General features: G+C 46.5%; 1 protein-coding gene across 4 annotated transcripts in view; it reads left to right on the top strand.

Moving 5' to 3' along the window:
* Positions 1–16,841: 16,841 nt before the first annotated feature.
* The window catches only part of msrab (methionine sulfoxide reductase Ab), a 32,734-nt gene continuing 24,725 nt past the window's right edge, over positions 16,842–24,850 (top strand). Inside the window, exons 1-2 of one of the 4 annotated variants that reach the window (XM_086154561.1) lie at positions 22,887–22,906; positions 23,773–24,149. Coding sequence is in view for 1 of the 4 variants with exons in the window: in XM_086154534.1 (XP_086010660.1) it covers positions 16,876–16,948 (73 nt within the window). In the remaining 3 variants the exon portion in view is untranslated. Of the gene's footprint in view, positions 16,949–22,549; positions 22,907–23,493; positions 24,150–24,850 lie in introns of those variants that run through there. The other 3 variants (XM_086154534.1, XM_086154543.1, XM_086154552.1) reach the window with 3 other exon arrangements.

Below are 24,850 nucleotides of genomic sequence, written 5' to 3'. Positions count from 1 at the left end.
TATTTAAGTATAATTTGTTTAATTTTTTGTATATTTTATTTTCGTGTATGTGGATTGTCTAGACTGTTTTCTCCTGTGTGCGTGTGTATACATGTGAATTTTCCTTGAATGATCTTTAACTAGACTGCTAACCGGTAAGTAAACGTGTGACGCAGATTTAACATGGAGCTTGACAGAATGAAATTTTGCAAAACAGCTTTTCGCAAAAGGTCTTTGCACCTTTTATTTTTTTGTTTGTTTTTCAGAGGGGACAAACAGCAGTCCGCCATTTTCTCCTGTCATCAGTACACCTGTGGTAAATGTGATGACCACCAGATGGCGATAGAGACCCACTACTTTTTTTCCAGACTCGTCCGAGGGTCCCATGTGGAACCTTTGTCGGTCTCTTGTAGGAAAAACGAGTGCATTATTGAAGTATTATCAATTGGCAGAAATTTATTTTAACTTTCCAAATTTGCAAGCTTGGGAGGGTGTGATTGTCCCATTCCGCTGTGAATCCACGGACAGTTATTCACGTTATCAGTTTGAAATACAAAATTATCAGATTTGTGAAGTGGTTCCAGGAACAGCGTTTCATTCCTGCAGCACCCTCCAACTGCTGCCGTTTGAAAAGCTAGGCCTGTTTCAATGTGACTTGGGACCCTGAAAGCCAGGAGCCCAAAAATCCACGGGTTTGGATTCGGTTTATGGCAGTCGAGCCATTCCTGGTGTCTGCAAAAAATGAGACAGTAGAATCATGACAGTGGGCTTGGGTGTGTGGGGAGGGCGGGAGGACAGGAGGGGGAGGGTGTCATGTCTGTGCTGTGGGTGCGTAGAAAACACTGCCTTCGGGGAATCTCCCGTGACCCTTATCTGTGCGTCTCCGGGGACCCCACATTGCCCCCCCCCATCCCCGGGATGCAAATGAACAGCCGTAAAGAGGGAGGCAGAGGCTGATGGAGCGATCGAGGCGTTGAAGGAGAAAGGGGAAATGGGACCGTTGGGAGAAAGTGTAAAAAGGGGCAAGGATGAGGGTGGCAGGTCAGCATCGCCATCCCAAAGCTGGACGCTGTCTGGTGAGGGGAAAATGTCCTCCATTCGATAATTGTGTGAGTTCATTGTGTAGCATCTTCATCAGTGCTATATATGCACAAAGAAAATAAACCCATGTGACCTTGTGCGTGTGTATAACAAACAGTTTATGAAATATATACATATGGGATTCTACATTGCTTTTAATACAAATTGAATATATTAGATGTATTATTTAGCCAATCTCACACAAACACATACACGCAACCGTGGTGTCTGTGGGTTCATTCTGCACTGCAAGGTCATGGTTCTGCTTTATTTTCCCTTCATTATCATAAGGCATCCATCTCTTTCTTCCATTAGTGACGCTTCACCATGTCGCCGACCCGACCTCTATTTACATGACTAAATTAGGTTACTCCTTTTTCTCTTCCTGCGTTTTGTTTCCAAAGCCTGCCCATTAAATGCGTAAATACATTTTAAAGATTGGAAGGTGGAATATTTCACCGGGCGTTTAGAAACGTTGAAATGTTGAGGGCGCTGAAATGGTTGTCGGTTCCATTCATGTTACCACGGAGCCCCTTTGTGTGCACTCAAGTCCACATCCAATGTACCCAGTTTATGTAGAAATGAGATGAAAACATTTCATCTGTTTCAATCTAATATTTCTCTCCATCCCCTCTAGATGTAGGGTTTATGATTCCACAACTGTCATCAGTTTATTAGCATTATTTTGCATCATAACTGAGAGCAATAGCAGCTAGGAAATGAGGCTATTTGGGAATAATAATATGTCATGATGATGAATGCTTGGATCTTGTGGGGCGCCGTACATGCAATCACCTGCTCTCTGTTGCCAGGGGTCCTGGATCATTGACTTCTTGCGAATGACCCCCCCCCCCCCCCCCCTTGTTTCTATTGAGAATTTTGAAAATGCACAACGTGTCGTCAGGGATGCCTGGAAACAGTTGATGACCTCTGTCTCAGCATACATATATATGTATATATATGTATATATACGGCACACTTGCCCTCTGCTCCCTACGGTTGTACGGGGCTGACAGGCAATAAAGAAATCAAAACATCAGGAGGCGTTGCTTGGCTGCGGCTCAGCTGTATTGCAGGAGGAAAATGCCCTTTAATATTTGTCTGTTTTCATACTGAAGTAGGATCTATGATTTGCTTTGCAGGATTTTTCTCCCCCATCCCCATTCCACCAATATTAAACACGGCTATATACACATAATACACATACGTTCATACTCTAGCAGACCGTCCACAAGTACGTGCAGAATTGCAGAAATCTACTGTTTTATTTTCGCATATATAAATTTAGGTCAACTTCATTTCCATTGCCAAAGTGCCTGCAGCGAAACACTGCCAGAACCATTGGATGCAGCTCAGAGACGGAAGCAGGGAAACTGTGGCTCATTGTTTAAATAACCTGATGTGCTCTTTTTTTTTTTTTAATTTACTTATTTTTCTTTCAAACTTTCCGAACACAAATCTCACATCAGCACAATCAGAAATTTGATCCATGAACTCTCATCTTTATTGAGATTTTTCGCATGACAGAAAAAAAAAACCCAAAACATTAAAATATGATACGGAAATTCACAATTTCACAAACACAGTCGGGTGTTTTTTGGTGCGTTCGCGATTATTTCAGTGAAGCAAATTGAAACTTCACGCGTTTCAATGATGCCGGGCCCGGGGGTTTGTGATGATAAAATGAAATTATCATTCCCTTACACCAGTACCCCTCTTTTGGGGTTCTAACCATTTCCCCTCTCACTTTTGGGAGTGTACGTTCAAGCGCAAACACACAGACCTTTGAAGTGGCCCTCTGTCACCGCATGGTCAGTCTCCCTGGTGAGATCCCTCTGTCCATTTATCCAGAGGGCCAATGGTTGTATGCTGCCTGCAGCTCTACCACTTCTGATATTATCAAAAAAAATAAAAACAAAGTGGAAACCTACATTATGTTGGATGTTTGGGTCATATGTGAAATAGTGTTGTGTCACTATTCTCTAACAGGCTTTGACTATTCGTGTCACTCCTTGTTAATCTACAGGGATCGGAGTGAACGGAGTCCATCTGTGGTTATGTTTGCCGTCACTTGCTGGCTACGCACACGTTTATCCTCTCAGGTGAGCGAAGACTGTGGCTTCTCTCTTGGCATTCACCGCGTGCCTTAATTGTATTGAAATTAAATCAAGGTCCACTGTGAACACAAAGAGCTCAAACCGAAACTTCCAAAATGGCCATTTCCAAATACCGCGCTCGCCCATTACTCAAACCTACTTTTAGCAATTCCCCCTCCCCCTATCTCCTCCCACCAACCCATGGTAGGACATGTGCGTGTGACTCTTCAGAATTCATCATGCATGCTAGTCAGAATCACTTCCTATTTGACTTGCTGTCAGTCCATCCATATTTGACTTTTTATTCCTGTTTTCCCACCGGTGATCCGTCTTCCCTGTGGACACAGAGGCGGATATGCATTCCCCTCACACGTCAAAGTACATGCTAATCCCACCACCAACATGCATCCTGGTTTTGCAATGAAAACAGTTTTCTGTATAGACAATTCACAAGTAAACACACACAAGAGGGAAAAAAAAAACCCAAAAGGATGTCATATCAGATTGAGTGTATAAATGAATGCATGCGTTCTTCGGGTGTGCACGAGAGGGGTTCCGCCAACGAAACGTGAACACATAAAAATATACGTCTGGCGATCCTCACGTCAGCATCCACACTTTTAAGGCATTCAGGATACACACATCATTAGAAGGCATGGCAGATAGAGAATAACAGAGAAACAGGGAGTGAGATAGAGCAAGCAAGCAAAAGCTACCTTTGTTGCACCATAAAGACAGCAGCCCGGCTACCTGATCGCTACCATTCCTGCAGACCATCTTACCCTCAGAGCAAAACAAAGGATGGCGACCGGGTATTTATGAGTACACACTGCGATGCACGGCTATCCTCTATCCTCAGCATGGCAGTGAGTCCGACGTTCTCGGTCAGGAGGCTTGGCATGTTTTATCAGACCAAGGAGGTCTTCATTACAGTTGGTAAAGCTATGTCGTTATGTCCCGCTTACCCTCCCTCCCTCCTACTCTCCATCTCTACTGTTTTCTCTCTCTCTCTCCCTCTCTCTCTCTCTCTCTCTGCACTCTGTGCATGCAACTACAGCCATGTACAGAATGAAAAACAGGATCAAAAATAACAACAGTCGATGTCCTGATTAAGAACTACCTGCACAATTCAGCCGTTTATTATCAGTGGAAGCTGATAAATGGCACCAATCACAAACATAATTTAGCTCTTTTGCCATCAAATCCAAAAGACAATCTTAATCGTTTCAATTCCTGTCTTTTATACCATTGTGCTTGATTCCTCTCTTTTTGCCTACAAAATACCAAAGCACAGAATGGATTTTTTTTTTTTTTTTTTTTTTTTTTAAGATCCTTCCTCCCTAACGGTGAGGTTTAAAAAAAAAATAACAGAGCTGCAGAGTATTTCCTCCTTCTGGTCCTTGGTCCTGGTTTTTTGTTATTTCTTGTTGCCGTAGTTGTAGCTGTGATTGCGCAGCTCCATCCTGTGAAGGTCCTTGTGGGTTGGGAAGATCAGGGGAGTAGGCACACAGGGGGTGGTGGGATGGCGTACAAGGGGGCTGAAGGAACGGGAGGCAGGCAGGCAGGTGTCACGCATGCAGTCAAGGGAATAGGAGGAAGGGTAGCAAAAACGAAAAAAAAAATCAGCTAATTTCAACCCAGTCACCAACATCAGAAAAATCCATTTGGATGTGTTCAGGACAAAACCAAAAAGGAAGACAAAAAGCCCAAGGTGTAAAATATACATATATGAACCGTGGAGGTATATATGTATGAGGATCCGAGGGAGAAGGAGGAGAAGGAAAGAGAGGAGGGATGGACGGACAAGGAGGAACAGGCAACTGGCTCACACACAGACACACTGCACCGAGGCAAAGGCACGGGCTTCAATTTATGCTTTCTGGTCGACACCACCCCCACCCCATACACACACTCGTGCATGCAGACACACTCTCGGAGCGTTCCGCCCCTATCTGCCCCTGTCCCTCTCCTGTCCCGTACTGGATGCGTGGCCTATCTGATCAGTGCAGAGGGATTAGCCATCGGGGCCAGCTGGCAGGGATTACACAGGCAAAGTGGGGGAGGTGTGTGTGTGTGTGTGTGTGTGTTAGTGGGGGGGGGGTGTAGGCCCAGTATGCAGGGGTAGGATTGTCTTGTCTTCCATAACACACACACACACACACACACACACACACACACACACACACACACACACAGACAGATGTGCATGTACTCAACATATATTGTTACTCACATATAGAGCCCACTCATGTGTCATACCTATCATGCACCCGAGAGGGAGGAAATTAAAAATCCTTCATGACAGCTTCACATCGAACGCCTCGGCTGCAGCGGTGCGAGCTGCAGCGGGAGTCAGCCGGTAATATGTGGGATGCATCCTCTCAACCGGCGGTCCGCGGTGATGCACAGAGTGGATAAATGTATGTAAATGTGCAGCAGACAGCAGGGATGGATGGAAGAGGCAGAAGCCGAGAGAAGGGGGGGGGGGCACCCCCATGGGATAGCAGGGCGAGGCTGACAATGCAAGGCTTTGACCCTTGACCCCTCTCTGCTCCATCATCCGCAGCCATCAGCTGATCCCAGGAAATGGACAGCGGCAGAACCCCCCCCCTCCCTTCTTGCTCTCATACAAACACACACCCGTCCGCTGACAGCACTGGACATACCGCGGCCCGAATCGCCACTTTTTTTTTTCACCCATCATTTTTCCATCTCCTGCTCCCTCAAGCCCTCCATTGCTCTCAGCCATCTCATGCCTCACTACACCACTTAGCTCATCCCAGTACTCCTGCTCGTAGCTATCATATTGTATTTCAAAATATTTTTGCATAGAAAACACAACGACCTACGCAGGTAGACCCTTGATGAATTACCGGTTCCATCGTTATCTTCAGCCATAAGTGTATCCATGTTCCTTGGATGTTTTCAGAAACAACCACAAGCCGATCGGAATGATACCAGTGTAGAAGGTTTATCTTTATTGCTGCAGCTGCAAATTCTGGCCCAATGTTGGAAGCGTGCGGTTTGCAGTCGCTGCCGGAGGTGTGACATTTACCAGGCATTACCAAAACACGGAGGCTAAAGAGACGCCTCGGCAGCGATTTGACACGCGCCTCACACGCTTTGATCTTTAGCAAAAGTATAAAATATCTATTTTGATATCGCGATGGGATGAAAAGTCCCAGACTTTCATTTCTTATTTTTCACTTGAACCCGAATCAGTGTCTGGTCCTGTCTGTGGAGCTGCGTCGACCGGAGATGATCCGGGACTCGTCCCCTCAGCATCGGTCGAGTCCGGCACTTTTTGATAAGCTAAATGTCAAAAGTTCTTGCAAGCTGTCGGCTGAGGTTTGAGCCGCAGTGTATTCGTCAGAGACGCGTCTCCGCAAACACAGCGCAGATATCGCATGGTACACACACACACACACACACACACTCTCGAGCAGAAGTGGAGTGCTTTCACTAAAATCAAAAAGACATTTTGTCGGGGCCCAGAAGGCAAAAAAAAGCAGCCCGATTTTAAGTAAATATATGGAATCTTAATTTAGATTTCGTCACGTAAAGGACATTGTAAGATTGCAGGCGACTCTGAGGAATTCAGTGAGGAATCAAATTTGAAAAGAGACACCAATTAACACCCCCTTTTTTTTTAATTTTTGATTGTGCGTTTATTCAAATATATTATAATTTCTGGATGTAAAATTCAATCAGAGCATGTATGTCTACACATATACATTGTTGTGCGTTTCATTATGAAGACGGACAGGTTCTGCATTTTGCATTTTTCCTCCTTGCTGTCTTCCATGTCAAAGACGTACGCGCGAGGATGAGAGCAGCCGAACGCACGGCGCCTCCAGCCCGACCAGCAGGCAGCTGGGATTGGGAAGCCAGGCGAGTGGGGAGTTTTCACCCTATGGAGAAACACAAGGAGGAGAAGCGAGACGGTAGCAAGAGAGACACGCCGGAACAGCCAGACAGACAGGGAGACAGAGAGACAGGTCGAGACAAATAGACGGTGCTCGTCCCTAGTTTGGTAATCCGATGGAGAGATTAGCAAGCAGGCGACATTTGGGTCGGATTATCGAGTCATTAGAAAAGACTGGTGCTCCAGAGCCTTGCTCATGTGTTAATGTGGCTTTGCAGATCCTCGGCGCACTCTGCACAGATTGTCGAGACGCTGCCGAGTGGAGACACACACATAAATATACGTCCACGTAACACTCCACCGGAGCTTGTTTTCAAGGTTATTCATTTAGAACATTGAGTTTGATATTTAAAAACCTATTCATTTAGTGAGGGGCTGTTATCAAAATATATATTTTGATCATATCATTTTTTTGTGTGTTGTGACACTTTCGGAGGAGCGCGTCCCGTGCGACACACGGATTAATTGTGGATATTTATTTTAGAACAGATAAAAATGACACCCTCTGTCTTATTGCAAACCTCTGCACCTTCAACCAGGATGTGCTTTATGTAGGCTACAAATCAGCAATGAATAAAATCATTGCGTGAATTCTGTTGTGACTTGTAGGCAAGTGAAACCGGAGACAAACACGTGTGCATCTGAAGAAGGTTCAGCGCTCTGAGCCGTGGGTCAGGAGAGGAAAGAGAAAAAGGGACGCTGCTGTTGTGTCATGATGCTCAGTCAGAATTTCAGAATTTAATTCAGTCACAGCGCATTATTTGGAATTTTTTTTCTTTACTTTTAGTTTTTTTTTTTCAATTACATGCGGAGATATAAGAAGTGCAGACGTGGCCCACTGATATGTCTGGCGGGCTGAGGGAGGGGAGCGGCAGGGCCACTCATTGACAGCTGATCAATGCTGCTGACACTCCGCGTCAGATGTACTGATATGGTCCAGTAACCTTAATATCAGTTTCACTGTAGTGAGCAATGGAGCCTCTGATGTGTGTGTGTGTGTGTGTGTGTGTGTGTGTTTAATTTAACAGACACTAAAACACAATCCCATTTTATTGCCTCGTACACATTCCTACCCTCTTGCGCGGACCCGCCTGCGTCTCGGTGAAGTGTGAGCGGGATGCGGCTTCACTTCGGGACCTGACACATTTAAACACGCGCACGACGCTCAACCGCACATGATCTGATCTGTGTTTCCAAAATCCTTCCCTTTCGCTCTTGCCTCTGCATACGCCATGCCCTAGTTCCCCACCCCCATCCCCTTTTGTCAAATAAATTGCTATGTGACCTACTTCCCATTTTGCACCATTTCTCTCATGTTCAGATATTATTGTTTGAACACGAGCGATTTGCTTTGGGGCACATGGTATCAAAGAAAACATGGTGTATATAATATGGGCCGTACTGTACTGTTAAATGACTGAACGGTAATATATTCGCCCAAAAAAATATGGAAACACAAATGTCAGCATCAACAACGACGCGCCCGCTCCGAGTCGGGGTTTGATGCGGCTGCAGCTGCTCTCTCTGTGTTGGCGAAGCGCTACGAGCGCTTTTTTAAGGCCTTTGTCTTTAAAAAAAAAAGATAATGTAATTAAAATACATGCCCCACATATTTCCTGATTAACACGTGCGATAACACTCGCGGCCCCGCCGTAATAACGGGCCATCTTTGTGATCGCCGTCGACTAAAGGAATAAGGTAAATCAATTTTGTAGCCTTGTAATTTTCAGCAATAAGCGTGACTAAACCACTGGACCACAGTACGTTTGTAACCCGGTTAGGTCTGCACGAGTTGGCATCCAGCATTCTGTTTGGACCGGAGGTGCGTCTTTAAAAGGCTCCCGGTAAAGAAGGTGGAACTGTATTCAGAGTGTGACTTCCTCTTCTTTTCCATCGTCTTTTATTTTCGATGATTGTTCATTTATTTCATTCCACCTCCTAAACAGAGATGCTGACATGTGAATGTAGACAATATCACTGCGGCTAATGAGATTTTCCTGAACTGCACCAGGATGATCATTCTGTCTCAGAGGAATCCAGAATTGAAATTCAAGGCGGTGTAATGTGACAATTCTTTTTTTTTTTTAATTCTTTTTATGTAGGGGGGTAATTATTTTTCATATAATTGTAACAGAAGAGGAAGTGAAGGTAGATCTTCCTCCTCTGACCGTGGTTTATCACCTGACAGCAGTATATCTTTGTCTCTCACTGTCTCACTTTGCGCATTCCTTGCTTCTCTCCTCAATTTCTAACTTATTTCCGTCGCTCTCGCTCTCTCTCCAACCCGCCTGCTGATCAGCTCTTCTCGCCGTGCAGGTTGCCCTCGCCTTTCCTCCTCCCTGACTCTCACGTGCACGCCGACCCCCTTGAGAAGGCCGTCGGCGTGCACATTCAGTCTGCTGCACGAGCAACATCTCCATGAGGCTGCAATGATGAATGTTTGAATTACGGGTCCGTTCATTGTGTGTCTGATACGACCGGGAGTCACGTTGTGTGTGTGTGTGTGTGTGTGTGTGTGTGTGTGTGTGTGTGTGTGTGTGTGTTTGTGTGTGTGAGACTTTTAACAACAACCTGGTAGCCATAGATTACACCGGGATCTCCACGCTTAGCCCCTTGTGTTCCATCCAACTGATCTTCTGTGGGATTTTCCTGCTCCGGCAGGTTCTTGCGCTCAGGGGTCTTACTCGGCTCCTCACAATGGGACTATTTCTGGCCTACATATCTCCCTGCCTCCCTACCTCTCACTCTCAATTCTACCAGTTTCTGGCCCCCGCCAAGTGCTTTTTCCTGGCTTTTCAACACAAGAAAGGAGACTTTGCTTGAGGGAGAATATGCCATTTATTTCCTGAGACAAAAAAATGAAAAGGGGCTTTAGCACTTTGTATCTTTTCCCCCCTTTTTTGTGTCTCCATTTTCTATGCATCTTTGCTGTCTGCACTATTGTGAAGTCTCCTCGTCTAACTCGGGCCTCCGTGCCTTCACTTTGTCCTCAGGGTGAGGGGACGGGTATAGCACAGCTGGTTAAATGCACATGGGGGGAGGCTGGGGTGATCGGGACAGCAGAGTGGAAGATGAATTCTCTCATCTAAATCTCTTGGCCGTATAAAGCGCTCTCAAATAATCACGGGCGTGCACAAAACATGCACAAGAGCACAATTACACCACTGCGCACATTCCATTATAGCGAGCCCGGATACAGTATGCACGCTCACCAGATACAGACGTGTGTCGCCGTGCGCTCGTGTAACCCACATTTTTATTTCACCAAAGCGTATTTGCAAAAATGCGGTTTGGGCTTCTAAATATATTGGAAGAAAAAAAGAAAGAAAGAAAGAAAGAAAGAAAGAAAGAAAGAAAGAAAGACAATGAAATGCATCCTTTCCTCACATCTCCTCAACACCAAAGATTGGGGACAGGTTCTACCAGTATCTGTTAAAGGATTGGCGGAGGATCTGGCGCAGGAGGAAAAGTTGCAGTTGGCAGCAGGCAGAAAGACACTGCAAGGGGAGCGGGGGTTCACAATAAAGGATTTTAAACCAAAGCCTCTTTGGTAAGGAGGAGGGAGGAAGGGAGGGAGGAAAGAATGGGCTGTGGGGGTGGTGGATAGATACAGGATGACACAAGGTCCAGATTAACCCTAATCTCAAGGACTGGTGGTTTAGGTGAGGCTGAAGGACCAGAGGAAGCTGTCCCATGCCAGGTGGTCATGATGAGGTTAACTATGGGAGAGGGCGAGCGAGGGGGGGGAGGGAGGTGGGTGAGAGGGGCCTCCGAAGGTCGGCGAGAGAGATAGATAAATAAATTCCGAGAGAATCACACTTTAATGCCTCGGCTTCCCGTCAACAGCGACCAGAGTAAAGAGATCTCGGGTAATGGGGATGCAAAGCTAACTGAACAGCAGGCGCTGCGGCGGGCGGTGGTGGCAGCGGCGGGGTTGGTGCATGGTGACAGTGGCACATGCCCTGGTGCATGGGATTAAGAGGGACAGTCAGTAATCTGCTGTTTAGGCTGTATGTAGGGCAAGAGTGGCTTAGCCCGACCACTCTTAGCATGGATGGAGTGCCAGAGCATGAAGAAGAGGAAGTGGACCCACGTTATGTAGCCTCACTCCTCTAATTCAGTTCAACTCTTGCTTTCTATCTTCTCTGTTTTTGCTCATATCAGTCTTCAATAGGAAGGCTTATTACTTCCAATATAAATTAATTGTCTGAGATAATAATGTTAATAACAATGATACAAAAATATTTCAAGATCTGCACATCACAAATTCAATGAGTTGGTTATGGAACATACTGTACACACACTTGTGTTATAATAACATGCAAATACAGCATTTACTTTAAGTTTTTACAGAAATGTAGTTTCAAATGTAAGTGTCCTTGAATTGATCATTTCCTTTTCTTTATTTCACACATTATCAAAGTGTTTCAATTGACATTTATTTGTCTAACTAATGCAAACAATACACGTGCAGTTCATAGTAAGCCCTGCCATACAAAGCGGCTTAGTAAAAAAAATGTTAAAGTAATATCTTAAAACTGATCATTTATCCTTTATTAATCCCTAATGGGGAAATTTGTTCTCTGCAATTAACTCATCATGGATGAACCATGATGCAGTAGGCCGCCATCCACCAGCGGCTTGCTCAGCAACGTTTTGACACACTAGGAGGAGCCGGGATGCATGACATTCATTCTCAAAACTGTGAATATGTTATTCATCTTATATCTCATTTTTATCTGTTATTAGATTTGAAGCAGAGGAAAGGCGCAGAGTTTATCTTATGGCCAAAAGCAGACGTTATTTCATGGTTGATAAAAAAAAAAAAAAAAAAATACTTTCCACATTTTATATTCATCCTAGGTTCCAGCATCCCCCGCGACCCTGAGTGCAGGATAAGTGGCAGACGATGGATGGATAGACGGATGGATATTCATCCATCACGAATCCCAGTATTAATAATGAAACTCTATGAAATTTAATATATTTTTGTGTTGAATACTCTTTTTCGGTTGCTATTGATTGTTTTTTTCCGTGATTGATTTAAATAGAAATGTCCATTCAGAGACGATCTTTATATTGATATGATTTGCTTTTGCTTAGCTGTTTTTTATAAAAATGCTAGTGGTTTGGGAGCGAGGCGTCTCCTCGCAAGACAATATGGGGCATAGCATAAAACTCTGTGTACTTTGTTGGGGACAACAACTCAATAACATATAGAGAAGACCCCCCCCCCCCCCAACTCCCCAATCCCACCCTACAGTGTCTCCCCTCGTCGGCGTTTCATTATCTCACTTAAACACACAACAATGTTGCCATCACGCCATCGGCAGCACACACACTGTACATCCTTCACAAACAAATCACATGTGTAGTGCCAGGTTCTCGCGCTGAATTACATACATTTCGTCTTATTAAATAAAACTGCGTGACCTGTCTGAACCAGGCACGTCACATCCAGTGATTCGGTCAAATGGAAAGGTTTACCAGCTGTGATACCTACTAATAGAGTTAAACACACACACACACACACACACACACACACACAGAAACACGCAAGCCCAGAGGCAGTGGAGCACAGGGAAGAAATGGTGGTTTTCTCATCGCATACGTTTGGCGTCCATCCCTGTTTTTCTGTGTCGGCGAGTGTTTCTCATTAATAACGGGGCTGACTCGTAAGCGACAATTTGTTAAGTTTGCCTTTCTTGCGAATTGTTGCTTTTTTTCGTTCTGACTCCCAGAAGAGCAACACGTTCCTTTTCAACTCGCCGCAATCTCTTGTGCAGCAATCAGGCCCTTTGTGTTTTTTTTCACGCCATCTCACAATCCCACCTGCTCAGGAGTGTGGATGGAGGGCCCTTCGAAAAACAACGAGGCGGCATGATTTCTTATTCTAATTAAGCAAAGTGAGACTTAAGCAATGCCACAATTACGCTAAATAGCCAGAGCGGTTTTCTGGTTGGCCAACTCCTGCTCTGTTCAGATGTTAATCAGAGGCAGCCATTGAGTCGAGGCGCAAACTGCTCCGGTCACACTTTAGCCCGCGAGCATCTCGCACCGTAAAAAATAAAAGTAACACAACACACGACAAATCCCTTCTGCCTCATCGGAAATACCTTGAACCGTCCAAACCCGGAATATTACCCACTTCTGTGATACTCTGTTGGAATTCACTGCTTTGTTCAATTTCAGGTCATTTCATAATCTCTTTGATTCTCATCCACATCTGCACCCCCTCCCCGCTCCGACTCGCTGACAATCAAACAGCTGCAAGCTGGCGTACTCGCTAAATCCTCTGCCACGACACGCAGGCTGCACATGCAGGCTGCACACGCGGCCGCGCCGCAATCACCCACCGCACAGCACAAGCGCCCATTAGAGAGTGGGGCCACAATGGCTCGCGGACATACGTGCCTGCAAACACTGGAGTGCCCAGACACTTGTATGTGCAAAACACACACACACACACAGAGAAGAAGGGTTGCTGTCTTTGCATTCACATTCATTCATTCATTCCGAGTCATCTCTCGGCTGTTTTGATCCGAATCCCTAACCCTGAACCCTAAGCATCAGGCAGCCATTTAGAGGAACACACACACCCCTTATAATCACCTTTTACATGACAGCTGAGCTCCTCGTCATAGCCCCCCAACCCCAATCCTATATCCGGCCTTAAAACGACCACTCAAATCTCTGGTTTGCAGTGTTTTGGAGGCACAAAGACCGTGTCCTTCATGTATGGCGAGCAGATCCCACAAATTCAACGAAACTTGGCCGCACATTGATAGACATATGGACACGCATACACTACCACAGACACCAATAAAGAGACAGACACACGTGTGCAGGCACAAATAGTTTTGAAAAGTTGTATCTTGCAAAAGCTCGTTATACTTCCTGGATTTTTTTTTATTTTTGTTTTTTGAACGAAACTCAATCTCCACCGTGAGGAAGACACTACGTGTGTGTGTGTTGGGGGGGGGAGGGTCTCCACATGCTTCATACTTCTGCCATGCATTCCTCTGGTTCCCCTCACATTTCCAGAACCCTCTTCCCATTCTTCTCCCCCCACGTCTCCCATATAACCCAAAACACCACAATCACCGGCATCAACAGGCATGTGAACTAGGCGTTCTGTGCCCCCCCCCAGCGCCTGCTCCATTTTCACATGTGTGCTTCCACTCCCCTAGCTCGCGGGTAATTACCTGGCATTTGCATTGCAAAGTCCCCCGTGCTGCCCTCAGCTCCTCCGCAGGTGATTGAGCTTCATTTCCCTGGCAGATAAGTGAGAGAAAGAGGAAGATAGAGAGAGTGGGAAGGGGGGAGTTGCAGCGGGATGTGATGTTATTCTGGCTCTTAGTACAGGAACAATGCCCTCCATCTTTTTTTGTCACTTGTGGACTGAATGGTTCAGAGTGTATACAAGGATACGTTAAGCGTCTACAGGTAAATAATCGTCATTAAGATTGATTCACTTTGTCACGAAGAAGATTGAGGAACTCGTCCCGAGTGTGACCTGAGCTGCCTCAGCCTCTGAGCCTTGCACAACACTTCCAGTTAATATTTGGGGTATTTTTTGTTGACATTCAGCAATAGATCATCAGAAGAGCTGGAGACCAAGAGAGGGGCTGATACCGAGTGGGAGTTTTATGCATCTTCTGGTGTTCACTACATGATTTCTAGTGCTTTTTGGTCAACTGATGTTTTAAGCTTGTGTCTCTGGGATTTTCCTGGGAATCAACTTTGCAGGGCTCAATCCCACCCTGGCACGAACTCGTGGGGTTACACTGCTGTCCCACTGGTTGATAGGACTTCCTTGTCTCTTGAAATGCGCACTTTGCGACATTTAAACCTAAGCCGACATATGCTGGGAATGGTGGAAAAACCCTCACAGGACCGGGCTATCTTTTTCTGCAAGAGATGAAGACCAGGACTCCACTGAACCTTTTGGACTCTGGGAGGAAAGTGGAGAACCCGAAAGAAACCCACACAAGAGGCTCCACAGAGAAAGGAATCCAACCAGGGCCCTTTTTGCAAGAAGGCGGAGGCACCAACCACCGCAGCCATTAGCCGTCACTCAAATCGGAAACCTAATTCTGCCCATTCCAGCCTCTAAATGACAGGCCATATAATTATGACTATTCAAAAATGTGAATTCCTGACCTCTGACCTCAGCGCCTTGCAAGGCAGCTCGGCCACCATCGCTGGATGAGTGTGTGTGAACATGTGAAAAAGGTGCATTCCTCCAGGTGCAGATGCTTTCCACCGGTTGTTATTGCGACTCCACGTATCCACACGCATGCTTCCGGTTCAACATGTACATCAGATTGTTCCTCAATATCGCTTTGACACATCAGAGTGATATTTAATATCTTAATATCTGTAACTTCCCTCGCAGTTCATAAACTGGAGGTCCTCTAATAGTCATAAGTGTTTTTCGTCTTATTCCTACAACTCACTTTGGGCGTCACCATTTTGGATAGTGTTCGCACGGACACTTCCAGACTGTTTTTGCATTCGACCAAGAATATATGATTTAAATTGAAATTTTAAGAAGTGCTCTGCACAAGCTGCTTTTTTTTTCTTAAATCCTGTGACGCTGCGTGACAAAAAGCAGACATGGACGGCTGGTATAAAAAACTATTTGCACGGCGGGCCTCTGAGCTCTGGCAGCAACGGCTGTTGCGGTACGCTCCACACCAGACACTCCAGTCAGCGACAATAACAAAGCTTAAAAATGGGGAAAAGAAAAAAGTGGAAAAAAAAATACTGAAAACTTTCTGTTTGCCACCTTTACATTTCTCCGCCAGGCATCTTCCCTGCTGTTTGGGTTCAGCGGCTCTCACCGAAGAATCGGCTCCTGCGGCGATCCGTCTACTCCACCTCTCCCTGTCGTGGGTCAGTTGTTCTCTGTGCAGCGGCAGGCTCGTGAACATCATATGAGACAAAAATTACAAATAGTTGTAGGTTCTTCGGCCTCGCGGCAAGAAGGTTCCTAGTTTGATTCCAACAGAGGCCTTTTTGTGAGAAGTCTCCATGTTTGTGTTTCCTTCCATAGTCAAAAATACATGCATGAGGTTGATCGGGGCCTTGACGTGTGAATGACAGAGTGAATGGTTGTGTATGTGCGGGATGAATGAATGAATTTTAATTACTTCCAAGCCCCACTGAATATTCAACACATCAGGCGGTTTGTAAAGCTGAGTGTGGACAAAGGCCTTCGGAGGGAGGGCCTGCGTCCAGAAGTCAAACTCTATAGATCTGTAAGGGGAATCGCGATGATTCACATTGAATGCATGGATTTGCATATTCCCATATTAAACATGTCATGTTCATCCCCAGCAAATCCCAGGTTGCTTTTTTCTTTGCATTGTTTTGTACTACTTGCATTATGCGGGATGCACTGCCGCGCTTGGCGGTCCACCCGACGCGAAATTCACGCACGCCGCAAAAAAAACAAACAAACATTAAAAAACAACAAAAAAACGCGTGCGCCTTTATTTTATTTTATTTTATTTAATAGCATATTTCTTTAAATTGAATTTGTCTCCTGCACACGATGCATCGTGGGCTTTTTTGTGCCAGAGTCATATTAACCTCTTGACTAGTTATTATGCCGCGCACGGCGTCGCCCACGCACGATGAATATTCATATCGATGGCTTTTTCGCCGCCGCCGCTCCTCCCCACCCCCAACCCCCTGCCTCCCTCCCTCCCTCCCTCCCTCCCCCCTCTCACCCTCAGTCCCCGCGGTGAGACGCGTCCCAGCCGCCCGCCTCAGTTCGCCGCTCCAGCCATGTCCCGCTGGACTAAGCCGCCGAGCAGGGACTGCGCGCTGCGGGGGAGGAGCGAGAGAATGGCCGTGGCAGGTAAAAAGGAGAACGGCTGAGGTCCACGGACGGGATCCGACCACGTGGTTCTCTCGCGTGTGTGTGTGTGTGTGTGTGTGTGTGTGTGTGTGTGTGTGTGTGTAGGTTTCCATGCACCAACCGTAGATAAACACGGAGGATGTGATGAAGATGCTGTCCCCCCCCACCCAAAAAAGCAACTTTCCAGGCTTTCCAAGTGTGGCAGTTGGGTCAGTGTGCCTCTGCAACCAACAAGACTCTCTTTGTTTTTTCCTGCAACTAATTTCCTCTTGTTTTTATTCTGTTTACCTCCAAATGATGCAAATGTGATGTTATGAATTTAAAAAAAAAATCAGGATGGGGGCACGGTGGTGCCAAAGCGCTTCGCAGAAGGTCTGTAGTTGGATTCCCACAAGAGGGCCTCTGTGGAGTCAGCATGTTCTCTCAGGAACCGCACGGGTTCCTCCCACAGTCCAAAAGCATGCAGGAGGTTCACGTGCGAAGAAGTGTGAATGGTTTTTCGTCTCCATTTGTGTCCCTGTGATCGACCGGTCCGGGGCGAATCCCGTCCCTCGCCCGATCATAGCTGGGATAGACTCCAGCATCCCTGGGTGCAGGATAGGCAGCATTGAGAATGAGCGAAAACGTAAACGTGTTACCTGTTATGTAAATCAAACCGGTCTTTTACAAGTTACGAAGCTTCGGCTGGAGCCACCGATGAACGCCATTTCACAGGCGACTGACGTTCGACTGGGTTTCCGGTTGGTATCGTCCGAAAGGACGAGCCACAGACCTTCAGCCAGCGGTTTGATTCAAACTCAGAGGTTCCTCATGGGTGAACTGAAGAATCCTGGAGTGTTTGTGCCAAAGCAGGCCATAATGGACGTCATGGCGTAAACTGCACCCGATGCGCTCGTCGATCGCAAACCGTGATGTATGTATTTTGTGTACGGTACTCCTTAAAACGTGATTATATGGACACTGTTGTTATCTGATGTGGGTGCAGTTTGTTTATGTAACTTGAGGCTATTGCATACTGCGCCTGTCCGCCCCAAATACTGCAGAGCATTGTTATGCAGGATTGTTTACAGGACAATGTTTTCTGGACAAGTTGCATTTCTAAAGTTTCAGATAATCTCATTTCTTCCTGGTGTGTATTGCCTTACTTTGTCCAGCCTTTCATTCACTTTTCATCTTATTACTAAAAGTAACAAGGCAGAAACTGGAGGCGACTTGAATGCGGTGCTCGAGAGGGGGACGGCCCGGATGGTCCGCGCTGTGCATCGTGGGAGCCGGGTATGAGTGCATCGGAGGAAGCATTTGCCGCAGCGTCCAGAGGCCCATCTGGGCATTATGCGCATGAAAGGCTCCGCCCCGTCGTAAGTTCCTGCTCCGTCTGTCGGAGCAGCTCGGAGACGCCGCATGGCAGAAATCTGTTCCTCCCCTTTCACCGCGGGGGGCAGCTTAGGTGGGGATGGGGTTGCTCTAGAGTGTATATGTGTGAGTTGTGTCTTGGTGTACCGTGCCTCTGTTTGCTGGTGTGGGCCAGTAAGCATGAGTGATTTAGGGATGGCGAAGACTGTCTCTTCATATGCCCTGCACAGTACATGTACATGCAGGCAGGCATTTGTCCCCCGTCTAAAATGAGGATCATTTATTTTGAAAGTTGTTTCTGGCCCTCCGGCCTCGTCCAGGAAGCTCCTCGTTCATTGTTAAGATGTCTCGGAGTCTTTGGTTTCCTCTCTCTCGCCGTCTCTCCAGCCTGTATAATGTACTCCGTGACCTTGGCGAGAATGATCCAGTGGCAGATTGCTACATGGTAGGAGCACAGTAGCTATTATTTTGAGGCAGTGCAGGATAGACTGCCAATATTTCTTCCAAACAGGATGGGGGAGGTCAGCTGACCAGAATCAATCTCTGTTACATGCTTCACTATAACTCTTGGAAGCAGCTTCACGGTGAAGATATATTTTTTGAATTATTTCTTTGTTGTTTTCCTCATTACCGGTTTGTCCAGATGCCCTTGCTGTTTGGGACTTCCGATGTGCACCGAAGGAAGAAAACGGTACACAAATGGTGGAAGAAGAAACTGCACAAAGGAAGGTTTCATGGCTAAGAGCTTTGCTTGTGTGCGGCAGCGTGATCCAGTGGGCCGGGTTGGTTGTCGGGGGTCTTGACATTAAAACGCCTGCGTGATTGTCTGTATTGTAGCGTTTTAGTCAGGGAAAACACTTGGTTGACGGTAAAACGTCCGTTTAATAAGCAATAGCTGTTGTTGGCCACAACCACGCCACACAAGCCTGCAATACAACTAACTGTTTACGCTCGATTCCAGGTAAAAATAAAACAGAATTCCTTGCACCCAAAGCCACACCGACAAAATTCCCAGCAGCCCCAAAATCCCACAGAAAGCATTCGTGACCCGCTACACTATTTTCATTTGCCGGTTTCGTAACTTTTTGCATTTCCTCGAACCTTTACCGGAACTAGGCCATTTTTTCATGCAGTCAGACAGCATGGGAACCAGGAACCACCGACTTCAGCTCCTAGAACTCTTTCAGCTCCTACTCTAAGGCAGAGCCTTTTATACGGCTCCATAGGAACTCATAAGACGTAGGTGCTTGGTGATTAGTGGAATGTGTAAGCCACAACCATTGCCAGGACAGCAGAGCGCCATGTTTTTAAAAAGCACTCTGGTCACTGGTCAGCTGCTTTCTTGCGACAAATTGGATAAAGCAAGAAATGGAGGCGAAAGGAGGTCCATGGTCTTCTGGCCTGCAGAGCCACAGAGGGTTTTTCCAGCGCTCGCAGGGGAACATAAGCATTTTGGCCTGAATAAGTGCGGGGTTTGCTCTTGCCACAGCAGTTCAGGGAAAAGATAAAAACTCTTCAATTCATCTGATAGTCCATGATTATTATTTCCACCATGTGGTACATGATAGCTATCATTTTTTGTTTTGGAGTGTGGCGCTTAAGGTGCACGTCGAAGACACCGGCGCCATACCGTGCTCCCTCACTGCCTGTGGGATTGCAAATCTGAAAGGTCCCCCTGGAGCAGGGGAGTTCCTGGAAAATAATAGTTCTTAGAACTGTTGTGTCCAAAAGCAGCTATTGTTCCACCTTTGCAGCTCCTCTCCAGTAACCAGTATGGTTGTACGGAGTCTGAAAAAGCTGCTGATGTGAATTTTATCATACCTGGCAACATCTCGGTTTAATGGGACCATAAGTACCAAATACCTAATATCCCACCTGTACTTGGAACACCCTGAAGGCTAGAAAATGTTCTCCCATTTCGCTTACCTTTGTGTGCACGCTGCTTAAACAGACCAAATGTTGGCCGGGACAGCCTCCCGTTCTCTATTTAAGTCACCTTTGAATCTGGAGTATGTCAACACCTGTGTTTGGAGCTCGTTCACCTGTGACAAAATCCCCGGGGATGCGTATAATGCTAGGTCCAACATGTTAAGTTTTCAATTAAAAAGTTGGGTGTTGTAGCTCTACACTTCCGAATAGCTCCACACGTTCTCTCTTTTCTCTCTTTCTCTCCCACAGTCCATGCTGGGTTGACTTCCCTAATTTGCAGTTGTTTCGCATTCGGCCTTTGATCAGAGTTGAGGAAAAAAAAACTCAAGTGCTTGCAAATGGGCTGATTTCATTCTCGATCCCAGCTTGTGAAACGACCCGGAGATTTTTGGCGTTCTTTGCAATGAATCTCTTATATGGTTCATGTCAGTCCGTTTGTGTTACACTCCCCACGGTGAGAAACCGGATCGTAGAGTACTAATGTTTGAACTTGTTTATGCCGACAAAAATTATCCATAAAAAAGTCCTATTACACGCAACGTACATTTATTTATGTATCCTGAGCTGTGGCGCAGTTGTCATCAGGGGCGTCCCTCCAGTCAGAAGGTTGGCGGTTTGATCCCTGCCTTCTGCCTGCATGCCGAAGTGTCCTCAGGCAAGACGCTAAACCAAAGTTGCTCTTTAAAAGCACTTTAAAGCTCGCAAGGTGTTAAAAGCTATTCGACATATGTATGTGTGTGGACGAAGAAAGAAAGACGAGCATCAAAAACACAACTCCTTATTTATTTTGTGTAAAGCTCTGTGAACTCTAAAAGGACACGGGTCAGTGTTCTTGGGTTTTTCCCCGCGCTGGTTCTTCTGCTCCTCTGAGATCCGTGGTCTGCTCGCAGATTTTCCAACTTGAAAACCAAGATCCCAGCAAACTGCTGGGCTTTTGCAGTTGCAATTTGTAAAAAAATGTTTTTTTGAAAATGCACAATCTGCCCTTATTTTACATCAATTATAGATTTATTCCTCCCACAAATCGATTGCACCACTTCTGCAGCTAAAAAATATATAGTTTATTCCTCTGATCTGAAATCTGATTGGGACTTTTGCATAGTACTGATATTAGTGCCTGTACATGGTAATCGAAACATCAACGCTCCAATGGTTTTGGCGATATGATTTTAACTGCTGGGTGGTTCAGGATGGGACTCTGTCAAAAACTATGATACATTAATATGATCATTTATTTGAATATTATATATTAGGCTAAGTTGTTTTTGCATACAATATTTGGAGAAATGTGAACATGAAGCAGTTATTTTGAAGTTGCTGTTGAGGAGGGCGGACCGTCTGTCGGCCATATCAAACTCCTATTTTTGTCTCATACTTTTCTAGTGTGTACATGTGTGTGTGTGTGTGGGGGGGGATGCATTCAAAAATGGGTGGCGACTGGAGCATTTGTAGTGGAGAACCACAGTGGTAACCTAAAATTAGCAAACTGAGAAATGTAAATCAGTGGTTCACACCTTGCTGTCTGACTGACTGTGTATTGACTTCCCTTTTTCTCCAGTGTGTGGAAGTCTGAGCCATGCTGTTGAGTCGCGGCGCTTTAAAACCCATGACAATCCAGGAGGGGGTACAAACTGCGTTCTTTTTCTCAATAACAGCACGGCTGTAGCGTTCAAAAGCATCACCGTTTAATAGACGTTACCCATTTCATTTTGGACCGCGATGGTTTGGCATACGTTCAAAGCTGAGCTCACAAATCACAAGGTACACGCCCTTGGCTTCATTTTTTAAAGAGGGTGCATTTATTTATTTAAGCTGACCAGGTGGCTGCCGCCTCCGAAGATGTTTTAGTTTGCACCTGAAAGAATGTGCCTCCCATCTCGCTAGAGGCAACGTGGTATAGCGAGTAGTCCTCCCCATAGCAACTGTCTCCGTCGCCCGGATGTGGAATGTATGGAATCCCTGGATGGCTGGAACCCGCCGCTTTCCAAAGTCTAGACAGTTTCGCCGGCTTACGACAAAGGGCGCATTTCAATGTATGCTAGAGGCGTCAAACCAATGTGTGTTAATAACGCCACCGCAGCCACATTGTATTCTTAATTTAGCTCGTTCTGTTTCCTAACCACCTTCCTCCAACCTTGCCTCTTTCCACCCCTCCTTCCCAATAGCCCGCTCATCCTCGCCCTGAACCATCCTCCCATACAGCAGAGGGCAGTTGGCACCAGTATAAAGCAACAGCCTCCTCCGACGACTCGTGCCTAACTCGTTGCCAACCTGTGTGAGGCTAGGAAGAGGAATAGCAAGAGGGAGGGAAGAGGAAGAGAGTGGATTTTTGGAAGGAAATAAGCAGAGCAGCCTGAAAATCGACCTTTCCATCACAGGTTTTGGCATCCGGGGATAGCGCCGCTCCCGTGTTTCTGCGTGAGGGGGCAGCAGTGCCTGGACTTTGTTTTTTTTACGGGCGAGAAAGACGGGACCACGGGTGAAAAAAAAAAACGGAGGGTGATTTAGCCTCGATGCCCACGAAAACAAATCAAACTGGACTTTATTATCCGCTAAGTGCCGGATAGTTTTACCCTTGAGTGATGTAACCATGATACAGAGAGAAGCGAGACACCGGGCGCGATGTTTTGGTTCTGGTCCAGCCGCCTACGATCACCAGACTAAAAGCAACAAAAGGTGACCGACGTATTCCGCTTTGACTCCTGCCGCACCGAATAGCCTTTCGGATAGCCTACACGACGGACGCCAACAAAAGAAATTACGCCCATATCTCGTCCGAGTCGGAACATTCCTTCGCGCGAATCCTTTTCCCCATAATCGGTCCGGTTTCGTCTTTTGTGAGCCCGGTCCGTTTCCCTCATTGCCTCGTTTTTTCGTTGTCTGTTATTTTCTCTTGGTGGGGGAGCCAGGCAGCACAGTGAGGGTATTCAGCCAGTTTCTTTCTTGGTGCCTGTGTGTGTTAGGTCAGGAAATACTCTGGCAGAATGGGGTGTGAGTGCAGGGCTGGCGGGGAGGAGGAGGTCGGACGGAGGGGAGTGTGGGGGGGCCGCTGGGCTAGGCACACTGAAAGGAGCAAGCCTGGCACCATCTGGACCTCTGCCAGCTGCTCCATGGGAAAAAATACCCAAAGCAGAGGTTGGTCTGCGAGCGATGGGCTGGCCGATTGCACGCTCGTGTGCATGCAAGCGGCGCGTGTTTGCGAGGAGAGAGCGAGGCATGACGGGAAAGTGGACCGTAGATTCGGAGCGGGTGCAGAGAGGGCAGGGAGTTGTCCGAGTTGTCTTCTCTAGATCCGTATCAGCGAATCTTTGGCCGTCCTCGCTTTGGCCTCTTATTCTTTTAAATTTGTTTGTTTATTTGTTTGTTTATTTGCTTGCTTGTTTGTTTTCCCTGCATTCATCTTTGGACCGAGTGTCATATCTTTTTATGTTGCGCCCAAAGGCATGGCAATCTGAAAGCCAAAACAATCCTTCTCTGCCTCTCTGTTATACCCTCATCTGTTGCTTCTCACTGGCTATTTACTCCTTTTATTGTTTTGGCAGGCTTATCTCTCCTCCTCCCACTCCTCCCCCGCCATCACACACTAGCCCCTCTTTCACCGAGTGATTTGGCACCTTCACTACTTTTTATCACTGTGGCCAGAAACAGAAGACAAGAGTGCAAGCGGAGGGAGGGTGAAGATTTCTTCCACTCTTACTACCACCTTGAGTTAGCATCTTTAACAGGAATAGTTTTTGCCAGTACTTCCTGCAGCAGACTGCGCCCGTGAATATGACCTGGCAGAGCGATACGACCCGCTGTTAAAAGACAGAACTGCTGCACAACAGGAGGGCAGGAGTGGCCTGTGCGAGGGCAGCCAGGCTCCCAACACATCAGGTGCCCCTTATACAACTCCAATCTGCTAGTGCGCACAAACATGGTGAGATGTCACATTGTTGCCTTACAGTGGCCTTACAGTCATTATCAGCTGAGGTACTGTTTTTCTTTCTTTTTATTGTGTTCAGTCTAATCACTCATTCATTAATTTATCATCAATACCAATTGTCCTGGACTCGGGGTCCCGAGGCCGCCGGAGCCTATCTCAGCTGGCGTTGGACAATAGGCGGGGTTCAGCATCGGCTGCTCGCCGGTTGAGACATCCAGCCGTTGACTCGCTCGTTCATCGTATGTCACTCACCCGTTCTCCCGCCATATCAAGGCGGTCAACCGTTCACTCCCTCATTCACACATCATATAGAGACATACAACATTTCAACCTCGCACTCACACTATAAGGCATTTTCGGGTCTTCTCGTGTTTTTGGACTGCGAGAGGAACCTCAGGAGACCCTTGCAGACACGCAGAGACATGGAGACTCCACACATGGAGTCTAACCAGAGACCTTCTTGCTGCGCGGCACAAGCCGCCGCGCCACTGAGCCGCCTTTCACTCTAATCGGTCAATCTTGAATAGAACGCAGGCAACACATGACTCTTACCCAGTGGTTAATGAAAGGCATCATTTAGCGAATCTCCATTAAAGCCTGCTGGACCTCAGAGCGCATATGTTGAAGACAGTGTCACTAACCACATCTCAGATTGGCTGGGGAGCCAGTGCACGTTGACCTCAGTGTAAGCGTCC

Source organism: Fistularia commersonii, chromosome 1 (genome assembly GCF_037954325.1).
Source record: "Fistularia commersonii isolate RoL2024-O1a breed Wild chromosome 1, RoL_Fcom_v1.0, whole genome shotgun sequence".
NCBI lineage: Eukaryota > Metazoa > Chordata > Actinopteri > Syngnathiformes > Fistulariidae > Fistularia > Fistularia commersonii.
Note: the sequence above shows the minus strand (reverse complement) of the source record. Positions and strands in the feature narration are given on the sequence as shown.